Source organism: Amia ocellicauda, chromosome 14 (genome assembly GCF_036373705.1).
Source record: "Amia ocellicauda isolate fAmiCal2 chromosome 14, fAmiCal2.hap1, whole genome shotgun sequence".
Taxonomy (NCBI): Eukaryota; Metazoa; Chordata; class Actinopteri; order Amiiformes; family Amiidae; genus Amia; species Amia ocellicauda.
In genome coordinates this window covers 13694639-13722010 of record NC_089863.1, presented here as the reverse complement: position 1 = coordinate 13722010, position 27372 = coordinate 13694639, and the positions used below count along the sequence as shown (strand labels likewise).

The following is a 27372-nucleotide window of genomic DNA, read 5'->3' as shown; positions in this document are numbered from 1 at the left end:
TGTCTGCGCGAACCAGTTGCGCGGCGGTATGCAAATATAGGTTGACAGAGAGGAAGGACATCCTATCATTACATTCGGACCGAGAGCAATGATTGGACGATCCTTTTTTAGTCCTGTCCCTTCCACAGAAGATGTATATATATATTTTTACATTTAGACCACTTAAATTGTTGATTGATATCAGGATGTGAAGAGACTTTCAACCATTTTAACAAAAAAAATTTCTGGAATACATTGCATACCCTACCTTTAATTTTGTCATTGCTCCTTAACATTTGGTTGGCTAGTTATCTGCTTACATTGTAATATATTGTGTTGATTTCAAAGCTACTGATTCCGAGTGAAAATTAGTTCGATAATAGCATCACTCGACACAAGTGAGGTTATATTATGAATAACGTCTGATACATGCCTCTACCTTGCGCATCTTGTCCTTGTCCTTTTTCCTGCACTGTCTTTCACAAGCTGCCACCCCTCTCTCTCTCCACCTCAGCTCTCTCCTCAGAGCCCCGCTGTGCCTGCGACTAACCCATCACTCACATCTCTGTCACTCTGCTCGTAGACGACAGCGAAAACGCTCGGTTGGATTTTTATTTATTTTTAAATATAATTTATGTCATCATTTAGGGGCCCTTTGATATTCTGGGGCCCTAAGTTACCACCTAGTTCTCCTGTACGTCGGGCTGGCCCTGCGAGAAGGATAGTTCCGCTTCATCCTCTCATCGAAGTTGTAAACATTGACACCCGCTTTGACACGAGGGGGCGGCGGGGCCCTTGTGTAATTTGAGGGGCCCTACGCAACTTGCCTAGCGAGTGTATAGGGCAGCACAGCTCTGGATACAATAACCATAGACAAACAAAGCAAAGGTTGGTAGTTGATCATTGTGGACATTTTACAACAACCCCACAGAGTCAGAGAATTTTCAATACAGCTGATAAAGGTTCCTCTCTGAAATATCTAAATCCTTGCTGCACACTAATTTGAAGAGAGTTGTGAATGAATTCATGAATTCATTAAAAAGCTAGTGTTCATCATCTTCTTCTTACAAAATTTGAGACATCCCATTATCAATCAAACTGGTCCAAAAATATTCAAATCACCTAGCGTTGACTCTCAGATTTAAGCATTTTCATTTCACACAAATACAAAACCTAAACCTCTGATCTCATTCACAGTTTTGTTTCAGTTTCTAGGTATGAAATTCTATGCGGCTGTTGCTGTGTGTATGTAATTATACATGTTTGTCTCCTTCCCTGTAGCGGTTTCTTCTATACAAGTTTTGATAGGTTTAAAAGTTCCCAAAAAATACACACAGCACATGCACACTCGATATACTGCAATATCCACTCTGTCCGCAGATCCACCAGAGACCCGTGTGACTCTGCTTCCTCCAAGAACACAGCTGTTTACAGGAGACAGTGTCACCCTAATCTGTGATGTGGGGAATTACTCCACTGGCTGGCGCTACTCCTGGTACAAAGACAGCACCCAGAGCCCAGCCCTGCACGGTGGAGACACAGCTGGAACCAGATATACTGTCCACTCCGCTGCCCTGTCCCACAGTGGACAGTACTGGTGTCGAGTGGGGAGAGAGGACGCTTCATTTCACCTGAACTACAGCCAGCCTGTGTCTCTACAGGTGACAGGTGAGAGCTTTCCTTCAGCTGACCAGTATCAGAACAGGGGAATGATTGAATCAGACAAGTGGAGGAAACAGGAATCAGATGAGGTGTTTTACAGTTTAGTTAAATGGATCTGTCATTAAACAAACTCTGAACAAGGAGCTTTGACTGAGTTATCGCAGGATGGATCAGAACCAGTGTCAAAATAAAGAGACCTTAACTTGACCTCCATTCAGTTTCCATTCAGGGCAGCAGAGGTCCAGTTGTCTGGCCAGGCAGGGTGTGAGTCTGTAATAATGAATTCTGGAGTGGTTACAGAGGATGTATGTGGACGTAACACTTTCCTCACATCCCAAACCATGTTATCCCAACTGTGTCCTGTATCGACAGAGCGGCCACAGGCAGAGCTGACCCTGGTACGGGGGTGGACACAGATGTACGCCAGTGAAAGCTTCACCCTGAATTGCCGGGTTCATGGCAGTTATTCTGAATGGAGTTACCAGTGGCACAAGAAAGGAGAGGACGGGCCGGTGTTTCAGCTGAGCTCCAGTGCTCTCGATGGTGCGAACTATACTGTAGCCTCAGCTGAAGTGCCTGACAGTGGAGAATACAGCTGCCGTGGAGAGCGGACATCCCCCCCTTATTACTCCAATCAGAGCAGCGGTGTGGCCTTGAGGGTGTCTGGTAATTTCATCGTTCTGTGCTGACGTTAAGTCAGTTTAATTCTCACTGCTACCATTGCTTAGGAATCGTCAGCTGCTAAGAAGTGATATCCTTTGTAGAATTGCTTATTAAGTCTATAGTAATTTATAATACGTGTATATCTCCATCTGCAGTGTGCATCTCATTTAAAAGCAACCAATACTATGAAAATACAAAGTTGTTATAAATTGATTTTTATAAATGTATATTCCAGAGAACCTGCCCATCCTGACTCTGACCCAGCAGCCTTCAGACAGGATGATCTTTGAAGGAGACACAGTGACCCTGGAATGTGTGCCGGGTGACGACTCAACTGGGTGGCAGTTTTACTGGTACAAGGACAGTCTGAACCACACAATGGATGAGATCTCCAGTAGCAGTGTAACTGGAAACCAATACAACATCAAATCAGCAGATTTTTCCCACAGTTGGAGATACTGGTGCCGAGCTGAACGGGGAGAGAAACCCATTTTAAATTTCAGCCAGCCGAGTGTGTTAGAAGTACACGGTAAGTTGATGGAAGTATTTAAAAAGACTGAAAGCCTTATTCCTTTATTCAGAAAGTCTCTTAATTCTTGCTGTTCATGGGCAGAATAGAACAGGGAAGTGTAATCACTGCTGTGGAAACATAGCATGCACTGCAGGAAATAGTTGCTCTGAATAACTCCAAGTCTTTTTTATACTATAAATATCTGTGTATTTGCAGAACGGCCTCAAGCAGTGCTTACCTTTGGGCACGACTGGACAGCATTATACACTGGAGAAGCAGCAGAGCTCCGATGCACAGTCCCTGGGGAATATCCAATGCACAGCTTCCAATGGTACAAAGATGGAAATCCCTGTCCAGTACATGAGTCCAGCCAGAACATTTACACCCTCCAGTCTGCTCAGAGATCGGACAGTGGGAATTATTCCTGTCAGGGTACAAGTACAGATAATCCGTCCTACTCCAAAATAAGCAGTCGAGTTGGACTCAAAGTATTAGGTGTGTATTCTTGGTGTCTTCTTATTCTCTGTATTTTCGTATTTAATAGGAGATTGTCCATTCCTGTGTACTGGCTACAGTGATCAGATGTGCAGGGAATATAACAAATAGAAAGAATACCTTTGAACCCCAAATCAACAATCACCTTCTTTAGTATGGAGTAGTGGATTGGACTTGTGATCTAGCCTACTTTGAATACAATCTCACCATTAAAGGTATTACAAAACAGTTAATGACAGGAGCAAGACTGTTTAAACTCTTCCACATTGTTTTCCTCTCTGCCAGTCGCCCAGCCCGGCACAGTGCTCTCCCTGCAGCCTCTGCATGGAGAGATATTAGAGGGAGACAGGGTTACTCTGTCCTGTGTGGTGGAGGACATGGGAATCCACTCTTCTGCCTGGCTGTATTACTGGTACAAGGACAGTCTGGACAACACAGTGCACCAGAGCAGCAACAGCAGCAGGTCTGGAGCCACTTACACCATCAGCTCTGCTGCTCTAACTCACACTGGCCGGTACTGGTGTCGGGCTGGGAGAGGAGAGCCAGCGTTTCATTTAAATCACAGCCGAGCCGTCAGAATACAGGTGTCTGGTACGTAACACACAGCGCACTAATGAATACGGGCCTCTGAATATGTCTGTAATTGTGTACATTAAGTTTGTAAATTCAACTGAGAGGGAAGGAAGGAGTGAGAGAGAGACACTGTGCTACTGGGCCAAAAACACTACCTGTCTTCAATCCAAGTGACATTAACAGCATTAGTCTTGGATGCTTTTCCATGCTTTGCCTTCCATCTTGAACATCTGCTTTACAGTGAGGAATTCCAGGGAATGGGATAAGGTGTACCCTGAAATCCTGGCTGCAATGTAACCGTCACTGTGTGTCTTATACAGAGCTGTTCACCAAACCGGTGCTGTGGGTGCGGCCAGGGAACTCGGTCATAGAGGGGGACTCTGTCACTCTGCACTGCGATTCCCAGTTAAACAGCAAAGCCCAGGATACGAAGCTGCAGTACCATTACACAGAGGAGAGGGGGGACTGGAAAACAGTAACATCAAAGGAAACCCTGATGATCCCCATTATCAGGCTCAATCACACAGGACAGTACCAGTGTGAGGTGGAGGTGCTGCAGAAGAGCATCAGGAGATCAAGTAACTGGACAAAGGTCACAGTGGGAGGTGAGAACCAGTCCCTGCTTTACAATAGCAGTAAATTCAGTAAACACTCACAAAGCTACAGCTACTGCCAAATCATTTTGTCATTGTCCATTCGCTGATCTAAGCAGTCTTTTAACACTTCATGTTGTGCTCTTACATCTGCAGAGCTTTTCCTGGGAGTCCACATCACAGCTCAGCCATCAGAGACAGTCTGGGAAGGAGAGACCCTCACCCTGCACTGTGCTGCTCAGTTAAAGAACTCAGCTCACAAACTACAATACAGATACATGAGGGAAGGACGAGTGGTGAAGTCCAGTTGGGAGGATACATACACCATCAAAGTGAGACAGGGGGACGAGGGGAAATACCACTGTGAGGCTGAAGCTGCAGGGAAGGGGATTTACAGCACAAGCAATGACGTGGAGATCACTGTGACAGGTGAGTCGCACTACAGGGGCCACTGATATCCATCATTCAGGTCAGGGATTAATTAAACCAGCCTAGGAGGCCACAAGGAATACTCATAGGCCTCGACAGAGATTAACACCTGAGAAAGCTGTGCTAAGAAAGTCGTCATGAATGCAAGTCTGTAAGATTTTATATTCAAACTGGATAAAGCTCATGCACACAGCCGTGACATTTCCACACAAACTGGTATCCATGCCGTGACTGACACACAAAAATGTATTAATTTAATTGGAAGCCACATTGAACCTGTGTGATGTGAACCCCCCTAATTAAACTTGGACCACCCCGAAAGAGGCAAAAATAGAAGGGTGGAGGGGATCGAAATATGAATATATTGTAACAGAAAATGCGGTCTATTTCTCGTGAATTGCGACCCCCCCCCTCATGGTTATCACTCCCCCCCCACCGCTCTCACAGTTTGTTACCGTCACACCCCCCCCCGCTCTCATATTCTGCTGACCCCACCGGTTGTCACTGTATAATCCTTCCTGTCTCTGCAGAGCGTCCCAAACCAGCAGTGACACAGGAGCCTGCCTGGGAGAGGCTGTACTTTGGGGAGTCAGTGACCCTGAGATGTGGACTCAGTGCGGATTTCCCCAGACTGGAGTATCTCTGGTTCAAGGATAGCCTGGGAAGTCCAGTGACCAACACCAGCGACCGCAGTGTTGATGGAAACATATTACGAATCTCGTCGGTTCTCCGCTCTCACCGGGGGCAGTACAGGTGCCTGGTCCAGAGAGGACAGCCTCCACAGTCCACACACCCCAGCGACCCTTTCCTCTTAAACGTTTCCGGTGAGTTGAGATGTGGTTTCTGAGAAACTAACTTGCCAGAGTTTCTTACACAGAAAGAGCAGTGCTTTCAAATTGACAGAGTTCCTGTTCTGTTACACTGTAGTCTGAAAGCCCTGGTTTTCCATCCTGTTTTCTGTGGTTCCAATACACACACACACACACATACACACACATATATATCAACCACTCAAAAGTCATCACTGCAAACATCAAAATATATAACGTGGTGAGAATAGTTGCTGGATTACGTTGTTCCCATAACCAGTACCTAGCATCAACATAAGAACACATTGTTCACTTAAAAGTTACCGTTTTTCTATCCACCCAATTGAACTTAAACTACATTGATACCAATCCTCAGGTGGCCTAAAATAAACACACACACATTATTGTATTACCTAAGAAAATTATTAAAGATTGTAATTCAACAAAATTAGGCTGAATGATAATCAGTTAATTAAAACAGGCAAATAATATACCATTGGATAAGTTGTATTGAAAATCTCTCTCTATGACATAAAGTTTGTGCTTGTTGAATAACATATAAATTGAACTACACGGTACATCTCCCTCTCTCTCTCCCTCTCTCTCCCTCTCCTAGATGAACCCCCCAGGGTCAGGCTGTCTCTCAGTCCGGAGTGGACAGTGCTGTTTCCTAAGGAGTCTGTTACCTTGCGCTGTGGCCTGACAGGAGACTCCAGTGCAGGACAGTATAACTGGTACAGGGCTGCAGAGGGCAAGGCAACTGAACCAGTGCAGTGCCAGAAGACTAATGGTGACAATTGTTCAGTTACTTTTAAAGACAAGTCTCACAATGGACTGTACTGGTGTGAGGCCCAACCAGAGGGAGAACGGAGCGCATCTGTCCACATCAGAGTAGTGGGTAAGTCATGGTAATACTGGTAACATTGGAGGTGGGAGCCCAGTGATCTTTAAGGGCACACACTCTCAGCCACCACGTCTGAAGTGACGGCCAATTCATCACTTCCTCCAAATGAATCTTTTCAGATCACAAGGTGATCCTGCAGACCCCTCCACTGCCCCTCACTGAAGGAGACAATGTGACTCTGGTGTGTCGAGATAAGTCAACTTCAAGTTCATTTTATAAAGACAACAAAAAACTGCTGTCTGACCCAACCCAAAACATACTGAGGATTTCTCCAGTCAGGAAGGACGCCGAGGGGATGTACAGGTGTCAGCATTCACTGGACTCAGAGGAGGTGCAGATATCTGTAAGAGGTAAGCCCCTTAGAAAGAACTATGGTATATTGTCAGAATGGTATATTGTCTACATGTCTTAAAGTGTCTCTCATTAGCAAGGCTGATAAGTAGGTGTTTTCCAGTGGTAGGGTCTTTCCATCCAAATGACCGCTTGCTATGAGATTGACTTGCTGTGTTCTCCTGGTCTAAGATCTCTTCTCCAGAGTGACTCTGCTAGTTTCCCCTGGAGGCTCAGTGCAGGAGGGAGAGCCTGTGAACCTGACCTGTGATGCCGAGACGTCCGGATACGTCCGTCCCTTGGTCCTCTACTCCTTCTTCAGGGACGGAGAGCTCCTGTCAGAGAGGAGTGGCTCTGCGCTTTACTCCATAGACGCCCTGAACCAAACCCTCACAGGGAGCTACAGCTGTGCGGCAGAGACACCCCATGGATTTCAGAAGAACAGCACTGGTATTGCCATCACACTGCAAGGTCAGTATACACAGAGGTTTGAGGTTTTGGGAACGTGGGAATTGTTAGACAGAACATGTATTTTGGATATTGATTTTAGTTGTAGAGGACCACAATCTTGCAGGTCTAAATCCTTACTTTGAACTCATTCTTTAACTTTGTTTTAGGTAAATTATTCAGCTAGATAGTTTCATTAAATAACCTCTTAGCTCTTTTTTATGTCGGACTTTTGGGGATCTCTGTCTCTGTTTTTTAGAACGTACACTTCACCACATTTGTGAAAACTGTTCCAAACCAGATTTCAGCTGAGAGGCAGTCTGTATTCTCAGCCAAACTCCAATAAATCTGGACAGGTTAGCTATAGGTATTCCCAGTCAAGGACTAAATTCTCCCATATTAAAAACATTTGCTTTGACTCCCAGTGTCTTGGTTGCTGATTGCCGGAGCAGCTGGTTCAGGAGTCCTGTTTTTCGGGATGTTGGCCCTCTGCTTAATGTGGTTCTGCAGGAGAGGCCAGTATTCAGGTGAGTCTGGTAAAGCAACTTTGAATTTCATGCAGATTATTAAAATCGCCAACAACTTGGTTAAATTAGAAGAAAGTTTTGTCCTGATCTGAATGTTCTTCTTGCCTTGCTTTGTTTTCTCATCACTACAATATGAAACATTAAGTTAAACCCCTTCACTCTATCAGGTTTGATAATGTGGTGTTCCTAATGTGATTTGTTTGTTGTGGTTGTTGTTGTTTTGCAGATAAACAGCCAGATGAGGTCATTATATATGCTCAAATCGATATGAATAAGAAAAAAAGTAAGGATTTAAGCATTTTTGTCAATACTACACATCAGCACACCTTGGCAAACCAATGCAAATTGTGAAGCTTTATTTCACATAGGCCTAGAATCAAACTGTTATATTAATCATTCATTCATTCATTAAGAGCTCAGCAGAAACAAAAACCAGAAAGCATGCATGCCATAAACAATCTGTTGTTGACTCTGGTAGTTGTCACTCCAGCTGAGCTCTCAATTACAGGAGTCTGCGTCAAGATTCACACGATATTACGCTACTGATTTAAAGACACCTCTGAAAGTGGAATGATGATGTTCATAACAGTCACACGGCCTCCCTCTGCTGGCAGGAGAATTACAGGACAATTTCCACTTTCAGAATGACTGTGGTTTTAACCAATTATTATTATTATTATTTTTATTTCTTGGCAGACGCCCTTATCCAGGGCGACTTACAACATAAGTGCAAAAATATAGAGAAGAACAAGGCATCAATCATTACAAGTTCAACTTAGCTAAAACATAGCAATTCAAAATACATTTTACAGATTACAATTTACAATTTACACAAGTACAGTAAGTGACTTCCTACATCCTGGACAGTCAAAGCTAAGTGCTGTCAAGATGTAGGGTTACAGACGAGGGCTACGGGAAAGGGAGCAAGAAGGAAAACAATCAAGAATGCGAGGAGCATAATAAGCTGAAGTGCTATCTAGCAGGGATAGAGGACTAATATTACAAGTGCTGTCGGAAGAGATGCGTCTTGAGTAAGCGCCGGAATGAGGTCAGGGACTCTGCTGTTTTGACTTCGGTGGGCAGGTCGTTCCACCATTTAGGGTTCAGGGATGAGAAGGAGCAGCTCTGGAGGAAGGAGAGTGGAGAGGAGGCAGAGAGTGGTCTGGAGGGGATGTATGGAGAGACAAGTGTCTGAAGGTAGCTTGGTGCAGTGTGGTCAAGACAGCGGTAGGTTAGGGTCAAAGTCTTGAACTGAATGGGTGCCGCTATCGAGGAGCCAGTGGAGGGAGCGGAGCAGTGGAGTAGCGTGTGCGAATCGTGGCAGAGAGACACCAGACAAGCCGCAGAGTTCTGGATGAGCTGGAGGGGCAGTTAGTGGATGCAGGAAGGCCGGCCAGGAGGGAGTTGCAGTAGTCCAGTCCAGAGGACCAGTGACTGGACGAGTAGCTGAGTCGAGTAGCCGGTGAGGAAGGGACGGATTCGGTGTATGTTGCTCAGGAAGAATCTGCAGGTGCGCGTCAGCGTGGTGATGTGCTGGGAGAAGGAGAGCGCAGGATCGAGGGTGACTACTAGATTTTTTGCGGAAGAAGAAGGAGAGAGTGTGCTGGATTCCAAGGGGATCGAGATGGGGAGGTCAGCAGAAGGTGAAGAAGAGTTGGGGAAAAACAGGAGATCTGATTTGGAGAGGTTGAGCTTGAGGTGGTACGAGTGCATCCAGGCGGAATTAGCAGACAAGCAGGAAGAGATGCGTGAGGGGATGAGAGGGTCAGAAGAGGGAAAAGACAGGAAGATCTGGGCATCATCAGCGTAGAAGTGGTAGGAGAAGCCATGGGAAGCGATGAGGGGGCCCAGGGAGCGAGTGTAGAGAGAGAACAGGAGCGGGCCCAGGACAGAGCCTTGGGGAACGCCTGTGAGGAGAGGTTGGGGGGTGGATGCCAAAGTTATGCAATCTCCTCATTCATTTCCTTCTGTTGGTTTTGCAGATAAAATCCAGTCTGCCGAGAGAGACTCTCCGTACTCTCTGGCTCAAGACACTGGTGCGTTTCATACAGTTTGTGATGATGCTTTTCATTCCACTCTGTCCCAGTTAACAAATTTAATTCAGGGCATTTTCTCCCTCATCACTATTTTTCTTCTTGCTCCAATGTCACAGTATGAATATGTGCAAGTTAGCCTGGATATTTATTGATCCATTTTATATAACATATACTGTATCTTTTCCAGATACCCAACGGAATGCTGTTGTTTATTCCAATGTTGTTTATAACAAAGGTAAGATTCCTTGGGGTAACAGTCCATGAGATGCAAATTGCATGGAAAAAATGTCAGCCAATAAGCCATATATACTTTATTTTCCAGATACCCAACAAAATGATTGCAGTTATGCCACAGTTACCTTTCCAAAAGGTAAGATTGTCTAAGGTAAAACTCAATTTAAGGGATAAATCAAGATTTAAACATAAATATAAAATAAATAAATGATATTCTATGATTTGAATTATATCCATTCCAAGTCACTTCACTGAACTTATTTGCTCAAGTAAATGGATGCATGGATGACTAAATGAATGAATGAATGAATGAATGAATGATAAGGGGAAACACTGGTGTCTTATCTGTAAAAAACAACTTATTTGTTTTCTTCAGAAACACCCCAGAAGAAGAACAGTGAATCTATTTATGCCAATTCCACCAAGAAAAAAGATAAAGGTGTCTGTTCTTCTTGAACTCCATGTGTCAATGCCTGAATTTGATCACATTCCACTAATTCGCTTACTCTGTCTATTGCAGCTTCAAGACCCACAGACAAGACCAATGAGCTATACTCACTCGTCGAATTGAAAGAGAAAATCAGAGGTATGGCTGCTTAGAATGACATAATGATAAATGCAGTATAAACCTACACCCAACTGCACATCATAAGACTAGCTTACCTGGTAGATCACTTTCTCCAAAGATTTCAAGCCAGAACATGCTTACATTTCTGCTGGTCAGGGTCGTTTCCAATGTAAATGTACATACATAAACGTTCTGTCTGTCGTCTTTCCAGTTGCAGGGCAAAGACACGCAGCAGGAGCATCCAGCCCAGTTGAGCACCTTTATGAAGAAATCTAATATTGAAGAGGGTTTGGTACTAAATCACGATGGGTGAAATGGCCTCTCGTTGAACTCGGTGTCGATATCGATATGACCAAAGACAAAGAATCACAGCTTGTGGTTTTAGACTTTAAATAATGCACTTAGCTCATAACAGAGAGGGACGTCCAGTAAGCAACAATTTAAACTATATTTGAACTGTTCATTTTCTGCACAAAGATCTCACTTTGACGATTGTAAACATTTCTGCATGTTGGCTATTTATTCTACTTTACAACTTGTCTTATTATTTATTGTTACTTTAATTTTATCATATGAACTTCAATATTATGTCATACTAACATCTACAAACTAAACTAAACATGATGCTGTAAGAGTTTCATTTTGTCCTCTGCATTACTGAATAATATAACAATAAAATTTCAGAGCAAAGCACAGTAGGGTCTCCTTTACACAAACTCATCATTGGGACAAATAACTTCACCATGATATGAAGCCATCACGATTTGCCGGGATGGTGGAGGCAGCAGAAGAGTTCACTGAAGTTTTGGCATCTCTTACACATTTACTCAGGATTCCTACAGTATACATACACACTACAGTACAATCTGATCAAACTCCCCAGCGATGTGGTTGAAGCTGAACATTTGGGAACATTTAAATACAGACTGGATGGGATCCTTGGATCACTCAGTTATTAATGGATACCAAATGAGCACGATGGGGCAAATGGCCTCCTCGTTTGTAAACTTTCGTATGTTCTTATGTTTTTTTACTTTTTTTACACAATGAATAAGCCCAAAATCAACTTGCCATAGTTTGTGCATTAACTACAATAAAATAACTCCAACAGTCTTACTCTCGATAGGCTGTTTTCGGACTGAACGTCCAATGAAGAGTCGGCAGAGGCAGGTCAGTTTGGTTTGAATTTTATTTCATTTATTTACACCTCATGATTTCCCACACCGATCGAATATTAATGTGCAGTTTCACAACGGGTTAACATTGAAAGGTCATTAGTTAGTAAACATCCCCTTCCTTCAGTTGACATTAAAAAAAAATACAATAATGATAACAAAAATAAAAGAAAATCTCTGAAAAGGTAGTGCAACAATTAAAGAAAAAATAAAAGAAACAAGGAAAAAGAGAAAAATAAATACATGTATTTACAAGTCACATAACTTATATGTACAAAACAAAAAATGGTTAGTTTGTACAAATAATTCCAGTTAACTGATTAATTGGATTAGTATTTTCTTTTTGATTTTTTCTTCCTCTATATATAAAAAGCATTAGCTTCTCTCGTTCACAGACCAGCGATATCCAGAGACACGGGCGAAAGACGCGTTTATGTGGTGGCCACATATTTTGCATTAGCTCACAATACCGGTAGAGATTTCATTGAGTTATAATCAAACCTGTAATGCGCCCTGCTAAGTTAAAATGATCCACAACAATGAAATGCTTTTAAAACAAACACCAGGACAGTTCAACACAGTGGGGGGGAAGAAAAAAAAATTCAGTGTTTGAGACACATTTGTTTTGTGCTTGGAGTTGCGTTGCGTCCCCATTACTTTCCAAGCACAGGCTGCCCATTTTTATACGGCAGGGCGACTGTAGCAAGACTATTCTCACTACCTTCCCTGGATGAAGGCCAACTATGCGTCCCTTACAACACTCCTGGTGTTTAGACGCATGCGACACAGTGAAGAGGGATTCTGGCTTCTCTGCTCCATGTTTAAGTTACAGCAAACAGTGGCTAAGTACGTATCAATGTTCGTCTTCTTTGGTGCCGAAAACTGCTCCTTCCTGGTCTACTGTTACCTTAACCTTGCATGGTTTCAACGATCAGGTTCATTTAAAATGATTAAAACATAAATTAATAAATAAAAAGGTGCTGAACGCTTCTTCTCAAATGATTCAAGTCGGGGAAAAAAAAAAGCCTGTTATTTAATTGAGAACTGTAGGTGAAAGACTGAATAATGCAACCTCACTACAGCGCGGACAGCTGCTCGACACCCGACTCGGCTATGCATTCGTATGACACACAAAGCATGACCGTGGAAAACATTTACAGAGTTAATGCCTATGGATTACTATGCTATACCTCACCTTAAGGTAATTGTGTTGGAAGTTCTGGACACAACCAAGGAGAAAGGAGAGAAAAAAAAGGGGTTTCACAGTATCATTTAAAAAACTAAGCTAAACTATTTTGTTTACAAAACCTAAACTCCCGTCCTCTCTCACCACACAGGTGTATTTTGCAGCACTCTTTACTTTTCTTTTGTGCAGTTTTTCTTAACTGTAAACAATCTGTTCAGTCACAGAAAGCAGAGCTCAAATGTATTGTGAAAAACATGTTTGCTAAAGTCTGTAATAATATTGAAGGTAAGAGGTCTGAAAATCCTTGTCCTGCAGAGCCACTGTTATATAGCTACACACCGCTATACCAGTTTAGCATAAAAAGCGTCCAAATCAGATATTCAGAACTGAAACCCAAGAACCAGGACCTGCAGACCCCTGTCCTGAATCTAAAGTACTGTATTAACAATTCAGTTACAACCACCCCGAGTGAATAGCAGCCCCGCACAATAAACGAGTGAAGGCCGGCCTTTCCAACACGTCTGGATGGAGAGACCAAAACTCGGCACCAGAAGTCCGAGTGTTTCCTAAATATTGTGCAAATTTGATTAGCTTGAAGCTGCTGGCGACAATGAAACCAGCTCTGGAGGATAAAGCAAATGTTTGGAGCTTCTTGTCAGCGGGACACAGAGCAACTGTCAGCTTACGCAAACTACCCCTGAATACCCCTTCATTTATAACTGTTCTTACGGCAAGCTTCTCCGATTACTAGCGTTGTATAAACTGTATGGAAGGTATATGCTATACATTTTGTTTTTAAAAGGACTAAGGAAAGTAAGAATTCTCTCTCTAATGTCAGTTTACCATATTCCTACCGATAATTAGACAAAAACAATCCTCTGAATCGTTGCGTAGGTTTCAATGTGTCTCACGGAGCACTTGAGAACAAATCCTGGTCTGCCTAAGCATTCCTTAAGATCCAAACTCTTCCAATGCAATGAGTGCAATGAATAACTTGGGGAGACAGTATTAGTTTGTTGTAGGTCCATTTGAGGGAGTTACAGCTTCCCTTAGTTTGTTTGTGACACATAATGCCAACGTCCTCTTTGAAAACGATAGGATGGAGTCCAGTTCACGATTCTAAGCTGCTGCCACTCTGTCAGTAAGCAAAGGCCAAAGTCCAGGGAACTCCGACTGTGACCTCACCAATGTGAAAAGCAATTTCATGCTGCTCTAACCTAAAAATCGATTGGTGTGGATGAAGCCGAACTACTAGATTTATTTATAAATGGAAGTCCTAAAAGGGAAATGAGAGTCCTTGTTATGGCAGAGAGAACTCTTTCTACGATTGATTTTTTGTCAACGGAAATCGAAGTAAACCATTTAGTATTGTTCGATTTGAGTTGAATCGATCGGCAAATACAGACCCATTTCTGTTGTTGTTTTATTACATAATGAGATTTTCCTGACTGAGTCTGTGCGAGACAAGGACAGGGACACTGACAAATTGGCTGGGTATTATATCCCATAATGCAGTTCTGTCAATGTCAAACATGCCTCGTTGCACTCGTTCAAAGACGCTCTTATCAAGCGCATTGTCCTGCGTAGTTTAAGAAGGGACTATCAGTTGGGAAATGAAAGGCAAACGGTCCATTAAGAAGACCTGTCTGCCAAGAAACTGGTTGGACATGAAGGCGATAATGCAGGATAAATCAGTGAGAAGGAATGTTTAGTGCCACGCCGGCTCCTGCGGCACACTTCTTCAGCAGGGCTGGTCTGTGTGTCATGTAGACTTTTAGATTTCTTTCTGAGGTAGGGCTGTAACGCAACTGGCTGTCAACAAAACAGCACTGTGGAAAGCCGTGAGCATCTTTTGATTTGAGGTGGCTGGTAAGCAGCGGGCTTAAATTACATCCAGAGAACATAACGCAATTAAAAAAAGAAAAGATCCTTCATGTATTTTGATTGCATTTCAAACAAAACATGAGCCAGATTAAAACAGTTAGTGCCACCTTTACAGAGAAGATACAGTGGCACAAAAACTAAATGTTAAACATTTCTAGCTTAACCTACAGCGTGTTTAGGACTTTCTGCAGATTCCACAATTATGAAAGAAGAGTGAAGAGGGGAACTAATTGCTACCTCAGAGAAGTTCCCACCACAGGGCTCCTAAGGTCAGTCAGTATCATAAATAGAAAACTGCATCACAGTGTGGCCGTGATTAGTTGACATTTCTTTTACATGACGCTAAATACAACTATATTTCTAGTTTCTACGAGACATTAGATGGCGACTTCATTATATATCAATAAAAACAGGACACCCAGCTCGCTTGCAGAGAATAAAACACCAGAGACAATTCAGCTTGTGGTACATAAACCTAACCTACGCATACTTACAGCAACCTTTGGCCCCAGTGTGGCCTTTACAACATAATTTTTTTTTATGCTTCTAATGTTAGGTTTCATTGCTATCCATCAAATATTAAGGCACTCAAAGTAAGCTTTCTATACTTCGCTCTGATACGAAAACGGCCCGACAGTCTTCGATTTACTAACCTATTCCTAAACAGAGGCACCGAGAATCTTTAAATACAATTCTCTCGTTCTAAAGCAGCCCTTCAATCTATATAATCTGGTTTTAATGATCTCATTTGTTTGCACTTCCAGGGATTTAGGATAGAGAAAAAGTCCACCTTGACCAGTAGGACCAGTGAGAGTTACAGAATGCGGTGGAGCGAAGGTCTGGAATTAGGATGAAGTCATTCATTTCACCTTGGAGAGGCACAGATTTCATTAAAAAAAAAAAGAGTGAAAACGAAAAAATAAAAACCTAGGAAAACAAAAATGACACTGCACCAAATGAGAACGGTGATTCCAATTTAAAATAATACAAATAATTAAAGTGAGAATGCTTATACAACTAATACCCTGTGCAATATTAGGTTTTTGCCACCCTTCCCCTCCCAAAAAACAAACATAATACAGTGCAGAAATCCTCTGTATCAATCTCTAATAGTTTGTATGAGACCCTTACTGGGATGGAGACATTTTCCAGTTTTACCTCTGGGAATTCCCTGGCACTTCCAAGTTTCAATGTGACATATAAAACGCTGAAGGAAAAGCATGGTAAACAATCCTTAAAAAAGGTTATCCTGCTGGAATTACTAGAGCATGGAAGACCAAATGGGCAGACGAGAGAATGGGAGGAAGGAAACGAACCACAGAAAAAAGAAAAAAAATAAGATTCCTCACTCTTAACTGCTACATGAAGAGAAGTGGACAGAGATATCAGGAGACAGAGAACTGCAAGGTGATGCAATATTGGTGGCTACCACTGATTTCAAAGTCCTCAAAGACGCAAGGACAAATCCTTCCGGGGCGATCTAGTGATCCAAAGCTACGACAGGAGGAAATACGGATAATACGGACATGCCTACCAACCTTCTGATCAGATCTGCCTAAACCACTGTAAATATGGGGACAAAAAATGAAACGGGCGATCATATATTTATGAAAAAAACCGAAAAGTAAATCCAGGAGAATTCTCCTGGATGTATACGGACCATGACAAGATAAAGTGTGGAGAAAAACGCACCCGACGCCTGGCTCTCGCCCACCCCACCCCTCTTGAGCATACGTTCGTTTCAAAGACAAGCAGGGAAGCTGTTTAATCAGAAGGGCAAAGGATAAAAGGTCGGATTAAGCTTCGACAGATGGCCAAGATGCTCAGGAAGAGTTGTGGTTAAATGAGGATTCCTCGCGTGTTCCGGAAGCCAATGCTGAGTAATTACTCGAGTGGGCCGCCCGGAAGGATGTACAGAGTGGGGCAGACCCAACAGACGCCAGGGCACCGATTTTCCGAAATTGATGGCAACGGACTCTCTTTTTTATCCCGCCCCCTCAAAACAAAAATAGCTCAGTTCCATTCAGGGGTCTCTATAGCTCTACACATGCCTCCCCCACCCCTCCCCCCTTTGCTCATCGTCCACCTTGGAAAGATCAAATGAAAAAGGAATAAAGGCTCATCTCTTGTACTTTCTGGCCCCCTCCTGGCGTCTTCTCTCCCCCACCTGTTTATGTGAAGTTCTGGACGGGCTGGCTGACCCTCATACAGGCCCAGTAACAGGCCCGGCCCATGCAGATCAGCGCCAACAGGATCACCGCTGCCCAAGAAGCATAAATGCCACTGTATCTCTGTGCCTGCTTCCAGGTACCAGCCTGTAAGGGGGGAGGGGGGGGGGGGGGGGGGGAGAGGGAGACAGAGAGCGAGAGAGAAGAGACAGTTCAACTGTGATAATGTCCACTTAATCATTTACTGATAAGATCCTTCCTATGGTGACAATGCGCTAAATGTGACGCAGCTTGTATCTGTCAACTATACACAGCATCTCTTGTGGGGAGGCAAGATCTAAGTCTTGCAAGTCATCCAGAAACAGCTAGTGAGTGTAAAGACATGGAAGCTTAAGACATCTGAGACAGGCGATAAGCTGGCGACCGTATTCCACGTTTTCTTGGATGAAGGACTATGGGAAGGAAAATAATTGCTTACTGCGATCGCACCGGCAACAATGGCAAACAGCAGGCCCACCAGGAAGCACCAGAGACATCTCTTCCGGGGATATCGCCTCCCAATTGAGGACCTGGAGCAACACACACACAATGGAACCGTTCCAAGGTCAGGGCACACAATCCGAGCTTCCTAAATCCCACCGTCTTCCCTGCAACTTCCTTTGCATCAGACTCTGAGAAGGGTTGCATGCATCTCCCTGAGTTTCCTTGCCTGGCATGCTGTCACAAGAGGGCCACTCCTCTGCAGGCTTACCTGGACTTGAACCTGCCACTCCCAACTTTAATGACGCATCTGAGAAGAGTCTGTCACGGGAAGTGGCAACATTTCTAATGTAAACACTTATGTAACACCATTCCTTCCCATGTTAGCTTTGGCACCGGCTTCAGTGCAAAAAAAATAATATCCTTCACAGTCTCACCAGTGGCATGAGAGTCATGTACCTTAAATACACATGGTTTTATCACACTGGCTTCCTGAGCCTGCAATCTAATTGGTCTGCTGCAAAGCCTCATTTTGTCTTTAACATTTGAAGTATGAGGTTCCCCACTGTTCAAATTAACTAGTCTATTGTTGGCCAGATACCAAAACCTGGTCATCTGGTGAGGTGACAGAACACTATAGACTAATAGTTTAGATAGTAGATACTCATCTAGCTCTGAAACTAATAGATTAGGGAACTGGATAATGTTTTCTGCGCATGTTGCTGTGGCCACACTTTGCCCTACTGTATTATTTGTTGAACTTCCCCCTCCAAAAAGAGACAGTGACACTCACTTTCTTATCCGGCTTTGAGTGTCCATTTGGAGGACGATTGAGGAACTGGCCTGGCACACACACCAAAAAAAAAACCTCAAGAGTACGCAAATACACTTACACTTTTCTGCAGTGTGGACATCTGGCTAACGTCCGGTCTGTAAACTCTGTCCACTGCAAGAGGGAGAGAGCAAAAGGTTGCGGTTCAATTATAGCTAATTATGCAGTTTAACAAACAGAATCAGCAAATCATTTCATATATACAAATAAATAAATGCTGAAGGGGTCCACCGCATTTCTGGGAGAGAAACCGGCCTACCAGGAAAGTGTTCTTGCAGTGTCCGCAGGTGACTCGCGCCCCGACGGGCTGCGGCTCGGGACTGACCGGCCCAGGATGCACCGGGCCCAGGTTGATTATTCTTTTACTGTGACAGAAATAAAACAACACAGGTCAGGTCAGGTTATTGGGGGGAATCCAATCCAAATCAAGGGACAGAGCAGCATATTCTGTCAGGAATTATGCATTTATTTGAGATTGTATTTTTCTCACGTGCCTCAAAATGTAAAAATTTCTCCATGGAAAATTTAAAAAGAGGAGGGAATCATGTAACAGTTAAATATAAGTTGTATAAAGAACTTTGAGTCAATTATGCACTTGCATTGCATTAGTCCTAATTTCATAACTCACAGTTTGGACAGGTATGGAGTAAGGGTTAGGGTTATGCTTGCTTTTGGACCAAGCTAGCTGGATCAGGTGTAGATTTGCATGGGCCTAGCTTGGAATTTTGGGGATGGACAGAATTGGGGGTTCAGGCTGCCGTTTCGTAAAATGTAAACTTATACGTATAACCATCTTTGTTTAATTCTGTAAGGAAGTTATGTAACTGAAATAAACTTTGTGACTTAAACACGCACAGTCACACTTTAATGGGACTGTGATAGTATGCATCAGAAAAAAAGCCAACCTACATATCGTTTAAACAAAAAAAAAAATAGGACTGTAAAGATGCATAAGCCTATTTCTATACTTATGAAGAGTCTATAATTACTCCAAGTCTCAACTATCATTTGTCAGTGAATTGTGCTAAAATCTGTTTGGAAATTCTCTGGGCCCGTTCTTCAATTTGCTGGAATTTAGTGAGGCAGGAGAGCCTCTCCACAGAAACCAGTGGCTGTCCTTTCAATCTAGCTGTGTGGCACAGGCCCCCATGACACCACAACCTTTACCGTTAATTAACAAACTCCCCAACAATAAAATCTGCCATCACCGACAAGAGCCACGAGTGAACTGTACAAGTCAGACCCCTTAATGAGTATCTACACAGCTGAGGGGATTGTACCTAGTATAAAAAAGGCGCACATACGGCTTCTCCAACCCTGGTCATTGGGGGGGCGGACCCTTCAGTTAAAAACCTTGCAAAACTTTCACATCAATCAATCAGGTAGGGTAACATTGTAGTTCAGTCAGAAAGAGGAGAGCAGAGCAGTTGGTCCACACAGTTTCTTTAATCGAAAGACTGACTAGGGGTTTAAGGGTTGAGGCCTATGAGAAAACCTACACATCTCAATCCCACCCCAGGCTCACCAGTATGGTCGTGGGCAGGCTATCCTTTGTGACGTCACTTTACAGATCAGCAGGCAGTTGCAGGGACAGCGCACGTACTTCTTCCCGGCCGGAGCGTTCTTTATGGGCTGGCGAACAGAAAGCACAAGGTCACTTACAGCGCAGGCTAGGACGGTCTCACTGCAGTATGAGGCCACACTGGGACAGAGATCTGTAGAGAGTCCAAGTGTAATGAGGCAGCATATAGATACATCTATACCTTCATTCCCTCACATGGACGCATTACTTCACTCACTGTTCAGGACAGATCTATGCCAAGGGAACAAGGTCACGCCCCGACCCCCCACCCCCGGATGCCTGCCTACTCACCGTTGCTTCATTGCAGACACCACACTTGACCACGTGTTGGTGCATCTTGCCTTCCACGTTGATGAGGGACTGGCACACGCGGCAGCTGATCATGGGGGCACTGCCACTCTCCGGGGAGGTCATAGGGGAGTAGGGCGGGGGGTCCTCTCCGGGCAGGACCGAGGGCTGGGAGCTGGGGAACCCAGGGAAACCTGTAGAGAATCCAGCACAGGCAAGGCCAAATTACAGCAAGGAAACAGGAAAGAAAAACTGCTGATTCACCAACACGTTCTGCTTTTTTTTTTTTTTAGGAGTGGGGGGAGCTGTCTGTTTTCTGCAGCTTACAAAAAGATGGCACCCAGATGCATAATCAAAAAGATTTACACACCCATTAGGTATTGATCACCAAGACAAGCACATTAAAAAGTAAGGTGATTTTTTTTTAGGGGGGGGGGTGGGGGACGTATTAAAGAGACATACTGATGGGAGGTAACATCTCTGGGACAGCGCTAAGAATGAAACTAAACCAAAACAAAACATGTCTCAATAGCTAGACCTCTGACACAGGTTTTATCTGTAGCACGCTGCTTATTATTTATTCATTAGCAGACCAGGTGCTTTACAGTTTACAATGGACAACGGAAAAAGCAGCAGAACACCAGGCCTACAAGGAGGATTTATCTGACACAGCACGACGTTCCAGGAAACAAATCCGGCATCCGAGTATTCCAACACGTACGATATACCTAAATGTTAGAACCCTGACCCTAGATTAATTTTATCCCGACTTAATCATATAAATTATTTTAACTGAACATCCTCTAAGCCCTGGCAAAACAGCGGTGTTTAAATCATTTGAACCACTTGCAGGTTTCAGAGTTTGGCGTAGGTAATGAACTACAAAGTAAAAGCCTACAACCCTCCCGGCGGGCTTTCTTTCTTTTAAGCATGAAGGTGAAATCCCTTATTTCCTCGGTGTTAGAGGTCCCCTGGCTCTCTTACAATTCATCAAGAAAATGAGGTTTGTCGCCGCTCTGCTGAAAGAGGCATTTGAAGAATGTTAGAAGGTTGCTAAGCAGCTCAGATTGTACTTAATTAGACGTGTTTTCGGTGTAGCTGTGTTTGTGCAACCTAAGGAATGTCATGTGATGCGATTTCCACTCAGCTCATTCTAATGCTGCCAGATTGGTTGTGACCGGGAGTAGTATCCCACTGGCTTCTCGCCACACGCTACACAGGAGTGAAGTTGAACAGCTTGCTTCGACCTTGTCCGCTGACCAAATGCGTCCTGCCATCGTCTGCCTCCTGCTATGCGCTGACTACCTGTGACGAGACAGGTCCTAAGATGCCCAATAAATATTTTAAGACAAGGAGTGCATTTGAAACTTAATAGGAAATACAGCCTTTATATATATATATATATATATATATATACATACACACTGTCCGTGCCCCGAGTCCCGAGTATAACGGTAGGGGAAAACACTGGATATAGTGTATATTATATAAACACACACACACACACAGTAACTGGAAAGCAGTTAAATGACGTTACATGACAGATTTCCAAATTGGACAGTCAAAATGGTGACAAAATATACCTCCCCCCTTGCTCTCTATCAATCACTGTGTTTTATAAATCTAAAGTCTGGATTCTCCTTAATGCTTAAAAATAACAGCTAGTGCAGAGACATTGAGGGCATCACTATCATGCTTTCTGAACTACAGCCATTATTTCATTCTAATAGGGATTTTAAAGACGAAATGTATGCTCCACTGTGCTTTATAAGCCAGTCCTTCAAAAACTGCATTCAGTTGTTGACACAGTATCTTGAAAGAAATCAGGAAGACAGATTTGATCAACTGTAGGCCACTAGCACCCATAAAAACCACAGTGGTGGTTTGTTTTCAATTACTCAACAGATGCTTTAAAACAATATCCACAATCAATTCAAAGGTTGTGACGAAAACATTATTTAAAGTTTTCCATTGGGCGACAAAGTGTTCAAGGTCTTATGATACTAGATTTCAACAAAATTACGCCCCAGGTAAAAATACTACAGATTTCACACAAGACAGACAGTGTTTAAAAAAGAAGTGTTAAAAATAATACCTAGAGGATACAAGCAGTGTGACCACAAACAGTGGAGTTTAATTTTCTCTGGACACAATCCAATATAAATAGCGAAAGTATTGAATAATACTGCTTTATTGTACTGTACTTAAATATCCTTTTCTTATCATATGAAACAGCACATCACTGGATCTGCACAGTATAAAATCACTTTAATACTGACTGTTTTGCTTCCCTCGATAAATATATTATTTATATCTGATGTGGGGTGTACCACAAATGTGGTTTTGTTACATAGGTCAAGATTTGTAACATTGTTTAAGTGGGGAAGTGGAAACCCCCCTGGAAAGTTTTTTATTATTGTTGTCGTTTCTAAGAAAGGACAGGCAAGCCTTTACAGGGATATAACAAATAACAAAAGGTGTTTTTTTTTTTTTTTTGATTGGGTTTTTTAATGCTTTCCATGCAGGCTACATTTCTCAGAACAATGAGACATTTAAACTGTTGAGGTATGGTTTAAAGCAGTAGTTTTAACAAGCACACTAAGACAGTAACTACAGTTTGATGAAGAAAACTATTTAAACTAGCAAAGCTTATATGAGTGTCAACCTACAATCACTGAACTACTATCCCCACAACCCGGGAGCCAATTCTCTCCCCAGAGGAGATCAATGAGCACGTCAAGACCGCCCAGCCCCGCCCAGCAGCGACGCCATTGGCTGCGGAGATGTCGGACCGGCGAGGGCAGCGCAGCGGTTGGCTCGGCGCGCCCGTCAATCAAATCAGGTGCTCCGCGGTCGACTGCTGTCGCACACGCACGCAGCACAAACATTGCGGAGTCTGGCCAATTCATAAAAAATAAATAAACAAATAAACACACAAATAAAAGGCCGTAGACTGAACCCACACACCACTGCGAAACACTACAAGAATGCCTCAGCAATACAGTGCATCATGAAAACCATCTAAAACAACAACTACAGCTCAATATTATGATTATTAATATTATTACCCAGCCATTGCAATGCAAACATCCTATTGTCTATTTAAATGCAATGCTATAACAACAACCCACGACCCTTTCCTACCAAACTTCAAGATATCGTGGCGATTTTCATTTGACACAGTGTAGCCTTTTCAGATCCCCATTAAAAACACTCATCCCCCCCAATGCTGCAAACATGTGCAAGAGGATACTGCACCCCTGTGGGCACGAATCCACCTGACAGCATGCACAGACCCTGTGATCGTGGCTGGATTAAGACAATTTATGTCTGTTTACTAATGGCGAGCTTTAAAAGGTGTATCTGTCTCAAGAAAGATGCAAAGCTAGGAGGAGAACCCAGCAACTGTGTGCCACTGAAGTACACAACTGAATAATGAGGGGAAACTCTCATCATCATCATCATCATCATCATAACAACAACAACATGGGGGATCCCACATCCCCCCAAACAGGAGAAACCAGCTAATTCCGCCATAAAGCGCACAGATTGGACAGGAGATGTCCGTGTGAGCATCGCTAACTGTGCACTGTGGATAAGCTACGCCAGCAGGCAGACCGTGGTGGCTGGTTGCGATCTCCTTTATTTCCCTGCAGCGGGGTGTGTGTGTGTCCGTGTCTTCTCCCGGACCCGACCCGACCCGCAGGCCGGGGCGGCTCTGCGCCGTCCGATCATACTCACTCTGCGGCTTATTCGGCAGCCCGTACGGTGGGGCGGTGGGCAGCGGGCCGCCGGGGCCGCCGCCGCTGAGACCTCCATCGCTCAGATCGGAGAGGAGCGGGGATCGCTCGCCGTCCGCCATACCGGGTACACGGGCAGGGAGACTGCCGTACGGCACGCCGGGTCACATGACGAGGCCGCCAGGCAGGTTTTCCACGTGATCCGGGAGACCGATTGACGTCATAGGCCAGCACGGGATCCTATTGGCTGGATGCTGCCCGGCCATCCGCGTTTGAGTGAGACGTCGTGCCGCCATCTTGAGTGATAAGAGCGCTGTGCTGAGAATGGGGGCTATAACAATAATCCAGAATGTGCTTTATAGAACTGAATACAGTAGGCATTACCGAAGAAACACATTTTCAGAAAAATGCTTAAAATATGTACTTCAAATCATGGTATGCATTCAGTTTCCTCCAAATATATTCTACCCTGGTCGAAGTGTAAGAAGAAAGTTTACAAACGAGAGGAGGCCATTCACCCCATCGTGCTGGTTTGGTGATCCAAGGATCCTATCCACTCTGTATTTAAATGTTCCCAAATGTTCAGCTTCAACCACATCGCTGGGGAGTTTGTTCCAGATTGTGATAACTCCTTCTGTGAATATAATGTATATATGTGAGTTTTACTTTTTCTAGTAAACTAAAAGTGTAGACTACTTTTTATAAAAAAATATGTTGTTGTAAACATATGTAAACATCCATCTAGATATTTATATTATTAGAACTAATCTGTCTTTGTACAAGGGCAACAAATTGTGACAAAAGGCACCAAAGCACAACACAATGTATTTAACACAAGTCTGTATGGGGAAAAACACCATTTATAATACACATTATCATGTTTATAATAAATGGTGTTGTAATTTGCTGTAAAGTGCACTACAGCAGCGGTTTGCAGCCCTGGTCCTGCAGTTTAGTGCAGCAGGGGTCTCCTAACCTGTTCGAGTAGACTACACACACCAGTCCCCTCAAACAGTGGTCCTCAACCCTGCTCATGGAGGACCCCATACGCTGCTGGTTTTTATATAAGCCGAGTTCTCAATTACGAATTGAATGTTTAATTGAAGTAATTTTAAATTGTTAACTGTAGGGGGTTTTAGTTAAGATTGAAATTATACAAGAAATGTATTAAGGAACCAACCTTTTACTAGTAACACAAATTAAAGACTCAAATATAATCCACTTCCTTAAATTAAGGGTTCAATTAAGGAACAGAGCTCAGTTGGAATAATAAAAAAAGATCAGGTAGGGGGTCCTAAAGAAGCAGGGTTGACTGCTCTAGTTACTATAACACGGCACAGAAATCCATGCTTTTATTTAAAACAGATTTTCAGACTTTAGGAAAAGCCTACAGGATCACGAGTCTTTTGAGTAACACTAACAGTGTGCAATTTAAATATGTGCTGAATGTAAGAAAGAAGGAAACGGAGATAGAAACAATTAAATTTTATTATACATCTTCATAAATACATTTTGGCTCATGCAATAAGTGCCAGCAACAAAATATGCTATTGAAGGAGTTTATACATACAAAACAAATAAATGCTTATAACTGAAGTGTATATAAGAAGTCAGTCTTTAACTGAAGAGTTTTGCATTGTATCCTCGCAATGGAGGCCAGGCTGGTGAAAATATGTCTCCAAGGAGGTTTTTGGTCCATCTTAACTCAAAGTAACTCACTTGCGTTTTAGATATACCAGTAGACCTCTGCAAACAAGAAACGTTGTGTGCCACCTTTCCTTTGCCATAGAGAAAGCAGCATAAAAAGTGCAAGTGCAAGTGCAAATACACAGGCTGTAAATCAAAACTTTCCACTCAGTTGGTCCCTTTCTTAATCCCTGCTGCGGGGGTGTTTGCGCTGCCTTTCGAGAGGGACAGTCGGCTCTTGTCCTGGACCTGCACCTTGGGCTCCATCAGAGACGCCAGAGACCTCTGGACCTGAACGCACCTCAGGCGAAACTGCAGGCTTTTCTTTTCCACGGAAGCCACAAGCCGAGCGCGATTCAAAGCAGCCCTTTGCGGCTCGCCGGCTCCAGGGTGCTCGGCAGCGCCCAGTCTGGAGGCCACAGTGCGGCACTTGCGAGTGAAAGCGAGCAGGTCGGTCTGCGCCAGCGCGTCTCGGATTTCCATCTGCGCCTCTTTGAGCGACACGCGTTTCAACGAGGCTCTGCTGATGACCCCGCGGAGCTCGCTTTCCACCCGGCGCTGCTCCAACTCAATCACCCCGAGAACCTGTCCTTTGTAATCCTCGGCCTCACGGATAATATCGTCCAGCAGGCGCAGCGCTTTCTGCCGGAGCTCGCCACTCGACCGCTCCAGTGCGCTTTCGGCCTCTTTGCCCTCCTGCTGGATCCGCTCGCTGTCCTGCAGCTTCTTCTCCGCCTCTTTGAGCCTCTTGTCCAGGGCAGCGCTGAGCTCCGCCCGGGCGCTTAGGAAGCTCTTCACGTCGTGGCTTCGGTGCTCGCCCTCCACAGCGCACACAGCGCAGACGCAAGACCTGTCGGTCGCACAGTAGTACTCCAGCGGCTTTAGGTGAAGCGAGCAGGTCCTGCTGCGGAGATCCGAGGTGGGCTCCACTAAAACGTGGCCCTGGAAAGCCGGCTTGAAGTGAGGCCGCAGGTGCGCAGCGCACAGGGACATCTCGCATTTAAGGCACGTCTTCGCTGCTGCCCCAGGGCTCTCCATGCACACATCACAGAGCACAGGGGGCGATGAGGCGCATGCGTCTCTCTCTCTGAAGCAGTCTGCGATGCTGCACAGTTTGAAGTTGCTCTGCAGAGCAGAAGGGCCGCTGTGTTCAGTGCGGCACTCCGGGCAGGTGTGAGGCCGCCTCCCGCAATGCTCTTTCCGGATCACCTCTGCGATGCAAGGCGCACAGAAACTGTGGCCGCAGGGCAGAGATGTGGGCTCCGAGAAAAGCTGCAGACAGATTGAGCAGCTCAACTCCTGTACAAGTAGCTGGTCTTTACTTGACTTGGCCATTTTGTCTTCCTCTTGTGGTTTAATGTTAATAATTATTTTAAACTTGCGTTTATGCACCTGTTCTGTGGAAGCATAAACGTTTGAACAAGTCGGGAGAAAGTCATAGAAGTAATGATCACCTGAAGTCTGCGATAGGCCTGCTATATCAGGTGATGCAGATTGTATTGATGAATTCAATCAATTATTCAATTATTCTTTTCTGGTGTATTTTGTATTCTACTATGCTGCTTTATGCTGCAATTTTACAATTTTCTTT

At 44.0% G+C, this 27372-nt stretch overlaps 3 protein-coding genes across 3 annotated transcripts; 1 reads left to right on the top strand and 2 right to left on the bottom strand.

Moving 5' to 3' along the window:
• The first annotated feature begins 1319 nt into the window (after positions 1-1319).
• Positions 1320-11431, top strand: LOC136767288 (Fc receptor-like protein 5). Its single transcript, XM_066721067.1, has 18 exons — positions 1320-1647; positions 2014-2307; positions 2540-2833; positions 3032-3310; positions 3596-3901; positions 4204-4488; positions 4633-4905; positions 5436-5729; positions 6331-6612; positions 6738-6968; positions 7141-7419; positions 7821-7922; positions 8149-8205; positions 9905-9958; positions 10146-10193; positions 10281-10328; positions 10713-10778; positions 10972-11431. The coding sequence occupies exons 1-18, from the start codon at positions 1320-1322 to the stop codon at positions 11034-11036; spliced, it is 3585 nt and encodes a 1194-aa protein (XP_066577164.1). The 3' UTR covers positions 11037-11431.
• A 500-nt stretch (positions 11432-11931) lies between these two features.
• Positions 11932-24239, bottom strand: pip4p1a (phosphatidylinositol-4,5-bisphosphate 4-phosphatase 1a). The gene is made up of 7 exons (XM_066723136.1): positions 24097-24239; positions 20359-20549; positions 20011-20117; positions 18745-18850; positions 18547-18599; positions 17652-17742; positions 11932-17320 (listed from the first exon to the last, which is right to left on the bottom strand). The coding sequence occupies exons 1-7, from the start codon at positions 24215-24217 to the stop codon at positions 17177-17179; spliced, it is 813 nt and encodes a 270-aa protein (XP_066579233.1). The 5' UTR covers positions 24218-24239; the 3' UTR covers positions 11932-17176.
• A 1326-nt stretch (positions 24240-25565) lies between these two features.
• Positions 25566-27116, bottom strand: LOC136767287 (E3 ubiquitin/ISG15 ligase TRIM25). The gene has a single exon (XM_066721065.1). It carries the CDS (start codon positions 27114-27116, stop codon positions 25950-25952), a length of 1167 nt encoding a protein of 388 aa, XP_066577162.1. The 3' UTR covers positions 25566-25949.
• Between the last annotated feature and the right edge of the window lie 256 nt (positions 27117-27372).

What these genes read in the sequence shown, in the direction of transcription:
- LOC136767287 (XM_066721065.1), bottom strand. Translation starts at nt 27,116, where the DNA reads ATGGCCAAGTCAAGTAAAGACCAGCTACTTGTACAGGAGTTGAGCTGC.
- pip4p1a (XM_066723136.1), bottom strand. Translation starts at nt 24,217, where the DNA reads ATGGCGGACGGCGAGCGATCCCCGCTCCTCTCCGATCTGAGCGATGGA. An exon ending in GTGTCTGCAATGAAGCAACG is followed by an intron (nt 20,118 to 20,358) that starts GTGAGTAGGCAG and finishes TCTGTTCGCCAG; the next exon opens with CCCATAAAGAACGCTCCGGC. An exon ending in TGTCCACACTGCAGAAAAGT is followed by an intron (nt 17,743 to 18,546) that starts GTAAGTGTATTT and finishes GTGTTGCTCCAG; the next exon opens with GTCCTCAATTGGGAGGCGAT.
- LOC136767288 (XM_066721067.1), top strand. Translation starts at nt 1,320, where the DNA reads ATGCACACTCGATATACTGCAATATCCACTCTGTCCGCAGATCCACCA. An exon ending in TGTGTCTCTACAGGTGACAG is followed by an intron (nt 1,648 to 2,013) that starts GTGAGAGCTTTC and finishes CTGTATCGACAG; the next exon opens with AGCGGCCACAGGCAGAGCTG. An exon ending in CTCTCTGGCTCAAGACACTG is followed by an intron (nt 9,959 to 10,145) that starts GTGCGTTTCATA and finishes TATCTTTTCCAG; the next exon opens with ATACCCAACGGAATGCTGTT.